Raw genomic sequence first — 6,000 nt, 5'->3', positions numbered from 1 at the left:
TTTGTGCTTTCAGGCTGAATGACAGTTTCTAAACAAACACACGTCCTCTGGAGCAGAACGGAGAGTCATAAAAATAGACTTCTGCTTTTGTCCACCTTCAGCTGAGTCTCTGCTGAGTCTCTGCTGAGACTTCAGCTGAGACTCTGCAGCAGAGGGAGAGAGACACGCGTCTTTGAATCCATCGTCTCTGAAGAACAACGGTCAGGAAATAAAAGAGGTGTTTGAATCTCAGTTTATGAAGTACGACACATTTCAGTTCAGACTTCTGTGCTGCAGACTGAATCATGAAGCTGGATTCTTCTCCGATTAAACACTTTAATGGAAGAGTTCATGTTGACAGTTTGAACTTTGATGATTAAAATTATGACTCAGGGATGTCATGGGTTAAAAATGTCTCAATGCAACATCCTATCTTTCTGTATTTTGAGGTTTAATGAACGTATTAAAAGTTTGGGCGTTGCTCTGTTTCCTTTCTTCAGTGAAACAGGAAGTGATGGCAGCACTGAGCGGCTCAGGTTGTTAGTCTGAGAAGAGATTCTTTATCAAAGAGGAAAGACTTCTCTTGATGGAGTGATACCTGAGTATTTGAAGCCACCACTCTTTTGCTACGGTGGCCCTGAGGTGCAAAACACAACAACAAAAAAGGAAACACATTAGCTTCTGGACGATGCATTCATCCAATCAGAATGATCCTGTCTCAGCAGATCTCTTCCTCTGCAGTTAGAGGTTAATGCTGTGTTTTGCATTTCAGTACCACCATAATATGCAGATATTTACACACTCATTTATGGATTTATCAATCTCTTTTTTTTTCTCTGTAAAGAACACCAAGTCCCTCCTGTCCTCGACTCTACATGTCACTCTTATAAATGATATTGTTAAAATTATTCTTTGGGTGCTGTTCTTGAGATTTACAATAAATTGGTAGTGCTAAATGATTGATGTTTCCTTCCTCCTCACTCATCCTGTGCTTCACAAACATTGCACTTTTTTGTTGCTTTGTTTACAACACTTCAAAACATTCCCATACTCCCTAACTAGTGATAACAAGATCAGACGAATACAAGAAATAAATGTTAAAGCAATGATTATAATAATAATAATGTAGTCCAGGGCTAATGATAAGTTTCTCCAAATTAAAAGCTAGATTAAAAAGGTAAGTCTTAAGTTTACTTTTAAAAACACCCAGAACGTATGCATATGTATGCATGTGTGTGTGTATGTGTCATTGTGTTTTCTGATCTGTCATTGTGATTTGCACTTCAGGGCCACCGTAGTTTTGTCTTATTGATACATTTAAAAAGTTACAAATAAAATATACATATTAAAAAAAAAAAACACAAGAGAACAAAATAAAAGGATCTAAATAGAGGGTTTTATTTCCCATAAAGACAGATTAATAAATGTATCCCATGTGTTTTGACTCTGTGGAATGATTGGTGGTGATAAGGCTTCTTTCTGTGGTTTGGTGCACCTGCGCTCTGAGGGGGCGGTCCTGGTTCCTGTGCGCTCCTCCTGCCGGGCAGCAGACAGCAGCGCGCGCGGCGGGCTGCAGAGACCTGTCTCTTTAAGTTGGTGTCAAAGCCGATTATCACTGATCTCCGTCGTGATTCTGTTTCCCCCGTCTGTTCCTTCAGTCTATTCTGGTTCCCGCGCTGCTGACGGGACCGTTGAGCTTCCCCCGTTTTCGGCACGAGCGCGCGGAGACTCCTCGGTAAAGTTTGGAGAGGATGGAGAGGAGCTGAGGTCTGGGTTTCCTGCGACTCTGCTTCCTCTCAGTAAAGCCCGGGGTGATGCGTCCTGCGCCGCGGACTCTCCAACTCTTCCTCCCAGGGTAAGCCTGGATTACCTCCTCTAGTATCTCTCCTCTGGTATCCCTCCTCTGGATCACCTCCACTGGTATCCCTCTTCTGGTCTGGTATCCCTCCTCTAGATAACCTCCTCTGGTAGCCCTCCTCTGGTGTCCCTGCTCTGGTATCCCTCCTCTGGTATCCCTCCTCTGGTATCCCTCCACTGGTGTCCCTCCTCTGGTAGCCCTCCTCCGGTATCCCCTCCTCTGGTATCCCTCCTCTGGATCACCTCCTCTGGTATCCCTCCTCTGGTCTGGTATCCCTCCTCTGGTCTGGTATCCCTCCTCTGGTAGCCCTCCTCTGGTCTGGTATCCCTCCTCTGGTAGCCCTCCTCTGGTCTGGTATCCCTCCTCTGGTAGCCCTCCTCTGGTATCCGTCCTCTGGATCACCTCCTCTGGTAGCCCTCCTCTGGTCTGGTATCCCTCCTCTGGTCTGGTATCCCTCCTCTGGATCACTTCCTCTGGATCACCTCCTCTGGTATCCCTCCGCTCACAGCCTGCTCCGGGATGTGGTCTGACGCCTCGGTGAGAGTCTGAAGTTGGCCCCAGAATCCAAACGAGGTCGTAAAATGCAGAAGGGCGTGCGCTACAATGAGGGCCACGCGCTGTACCTGTCTGTGGTGGCGCGCAAAGAGGGCACGAAGCGCGGGTTCCTGAGTAAGAAGACTACGGAGACCAGCCGCTGGACCGAGAAGTTCTTCGCTCTGTACCAGAACGTGCTCTTCTACTTCGACAACGACCAGAGCGCGAGACCCACCGGGATCTACCTGCTGGAGGGATGCACGTGCGAGCGCGCGCCGGCGCCCAAAGTGTCCGCCATCAGCAGGGAGCCCATGGAGAAGCAGCAGGTGAGTCCGGGTCCACTTAGACCCAGGTGTGTGAGAAGAGGGAGGCTGTGGTCCTTCCTTACCTGCTGCTGGAACTTTGTTCACTCTTATCTCAGTCTTTGTGTGACACTTTAAACTCTCCACGTGCACACACTATGACCAAAACAAGCGCGCAAAACATCCAGGAACCAAAAATATCCTAAAATCTTTAATGAAATGAGTCAACTTAAAGATAATATCTTCATAAATGTGCATTCAAAGGTTAAAGATGTACAAGTTTATGTTGAATTTACACCAAAACAACAGAAAAGTGAAAGAAATTAAGTAAGGAGTCCAACTCAGCTGCAGTTTCCTCATTGAATCAACATTTAAAGGCCTGAAGCTGCAGAGATTGAATGATTATAGCTCAGAAGAGGGCTTAGAAATGTCATTTAACTACTCTTAAACACAAACACAGATAAAATAGACCACCTTGCTGATAAATAAAGTCATAAAATTCAACATTTAAAGGTGTTTGATTGAGGATAGAAATGTTTCTGAGCTGTTCTCTGTGTTATATTTATAAAAAAGTTGCCATCACTTTAAATGAAACAAGTACAGATGAATTAAAGGACTTCAAATGTAGAGTTAAAACAATAACTTCATCAATAATTAATATCAGATATTAATTACTCATTTATGTCAGTGGTTCTCAAAGTGGGGCCCTGGGACCCCTGGGGGTCTGCGAACCATACCATAATTATAAAATTGTGCTGTGTCATTAAAAACAGCAGATCCACCATTGTTCTGATACCATTTGGGGTCTGAAGGGATATGTGAGTCTTGCTCCTGTTAATTTTCTGAAAGGGTTTAAGATCAATTAGTTGAAAAGTCTAAATGCTGTCATGTTGAGTCCACAAGGAATGAAATGACCCTCTGTTTTAAAGGATACAAGTGGGATTTACATGATTCAACTTGATTGAAGTGTTATCTGTTTATCACTATGGAACAGGTCTGAAGGATTTACATTGATAAGTTTTACAATACAAATAGTTCCAAGGGGAACTAAGAGTGTAAATGGTAGTAAGCATGTGCTTCTAATTGTAATTGAGGGGGTCCTTGGGAAATGTTCTCACCTTTAAGGAGTCCCTGGCTTCAAAAAGTTTGAGAACCCCTGATTTATGTGACTAACTCTCTTCATGTTGCTTAATTTTTGTATCTTATTTCACCTTCAAATCTTATCTTTGAAACTTGTACAATAAGAGGACTGTTCGTCATCTTGATTATATATTTAGATATCCGTTTACCTCAGTGAGGAGGACGTTACAACAGATGAATAATTGAACTTCTTTAAGGTCTAAACACTAAACAAGATGCTGTCAGCTGGTTTCCTCATCCTGTCTGTGCATAATGTATAAATAAAGTTGTTCAGTTTTGAATAAAACATGCTCAGTCTGTTCACACATGGACTGGAGGAACCTTCATCGTGAACTAGAGTTTAAGTGTTGTTTGAATATTGGAGTAGGTGACAGAGAGACAATGATCAGAGTCCATTAAAGGAGCAGTTCTGCTCTGGGAGTCAAACCGACCTTTGCCAGAAAGGCAGCAGGACCTTTCTGAAGGATTGGTCACAGATTTAGGGTTTCTTGTTGTTTTATTTATCAGTATGTAGACGTGTGTCTTGGTACACAGCTACAGCTACGACATGTAGCTATGCTAACTAGCGCTAGCACTTCTCCATGATAAATAAAAATCATCCACTAGATCTTCAAATCTGCAGACGTGGGGAGTCAAACCGACCTTTGTGTTTATTAAGACAGCCTACAACTAGCATGCCTCCCTCCTAAGCTCCTTGTTAGCACACATGTGTGCAGGGAATGAAAAACAGAGGAGGGGTTGAGTTGTATTTTATACAGTCTATGGGCTGAACAAGCTCCGAGCTCTGACTTCCTGTTTCTGATTTTAATGCTTCACATAATGAAGACGCAGGGTGACGTTTTTATCAGTCAAAGGGTGACACCAGTTTTTATTTTAGCAGCTTCTTCTGTTGAGTGTCCATCACAAGTTTCCATAACTCACAGCCGCTTCTTCAGACGTCTTTTAATGTCCGACCATCCATCATAAAGCTCTGAAATACTGCGCTTAAGAACAGAAATAAAGATGAAGATGAAGACGTTTGCATTTAAGAAGCTGGGAGAAGAGTTTGTGACATTTCTACTTAAAAATAACTCATAAAAATAGCTGCTTTTTAATCATCCGTCCATTGATCATCAACTGAAGGTGCACCTTTCAGACTTTCAGGAGCTTTGAGCAGCAACTCATCCTCTTTATTTATCACCTTTAAATGTTTGAGACAGAAAAAGACTCTGAGACTTTATTGACCCTGGAGAGGAAACAGGTCACCCTGAAAATGATGAATGTGTGCCGAAATGCAGGAAGCATGTCGAGGCCTTCTTACAGGTTACAGACAGTTTGAATCAGAGGATGTCAGAGAGGTTTTGCAGAGATGGTAGCATCAAAACAATCATTTAGACTCACTCCCTTCTCTGGTGTTTATAACTTCCATGCTGTGCAGTTTCATATTTGTGCAGAAGATGAAACACAGAGAAGTTTACTCGTCTGTTTAAAGCACATAAACTTAAAGAGCCTGGAGGTGTTGATAGACGAGAGGTGAAGAGAGTTTTAGTCTTTGTTAAAATATTTGTTCAGTTAAAGAAAACACTAACTGTTTGTTCTAAGGATAAGGAGAGGTTGAAACAATCAGCTGACATGATGATGACTTTAATAAATGATAACTTTATTTATGAAGTGAGTTTAAAAACAAGAGTTTACAAAGTGTATATCTGACGGACGAGCAAAAAGATACTAAAGGACAAAACATGAAGTGAGAGGAAGAGGACCAAAGGTGTGCATGTGAGACGACTTATGCAATTAATAGAGGTAGAAACAAAAAGAGATGAAATACTTAAAATTGTTAATAAGTCACTGTCTGTGTTTTTAATGCTGAGAGTTGTGCATAAAAAAGAGCATCCAGGAAGTGACAGGTAAATAAAATGAAGCTACATCACCAGATCACTGCAGAGGAAAGGTTTTCCTGCTAAGCTGGGGAAGTGGACCTTTGATTATTGGAGCCTTTAAAAGGGGTTTATCATGTTCGGGTAAAGACATAGTAAGTTAAAGTTTTCTGAAAGCTTCGAGGTCATGAGTTGTGACGTCCCTGAGACGTTTTCAGAAATGATGGAGTCCATGGAAGTCATTCTTCTTCATAGTTCTCAGATTCATTTGGTGAAAATGTCAGCTCAGATGTATCTTTAAAGGTGACATATCACGCTTTTTTCCTCAACA

General features: G+C 42.2%; 1 protein-coding gene across 3 annotated transcripts in view; it reads left to right on the top strand.

Moving 5' to 3' along the window:
* The first annotated feature begins 1,532 nt into the window (after positions 1 to 1,532).
* rasgrf2a (Ras protein-specific guanine nucleotide-releasing factor 2a) overlaps positions 1,533 to 6,000 on the top strand; it is a 51,231-nt gene continuing 46,763 nt past the window's right edge. For 2 of the 3 annotated variants that reach the window (XM_034709964.1, XM_034709963.1), the window contains exon 1: positions 2,168 to 2,697. In XM_034709964.1, the coding sequence (XP_034565855.1) occupies positions 2,419 to 2,697 (279 nt within the window). In that variant the 5' untranslated portion in view covers positions 2,168 to 2,418. Of the gene's footprint in view, positions 2,698 to 6,000 lie in introns of all 3 variants that reach the window. The other variant, XM_034709962.1, reaches the window with a different exon arrangement.

This window comes from Notolabrus celidotus, chromosome 19, assembly GCF_009762535.1.
Source record: "Notolabrus celidotus isolate fNotCel1 chromosome 19, fNotCel1.pri, whole genome shotgun sequence".
Taxonomy (NCBI): Eukaryota; Metazoa; Chordata; class Actinopteri; order Labriformes; family Labridae; genus Notolabrus; species Notolabrus celidotus.
The sequence above is the reverse complement of the archived record's forward strand: the minus strand, read 5'-3'. Positions and strand labels throughout refer to the sequence as shown.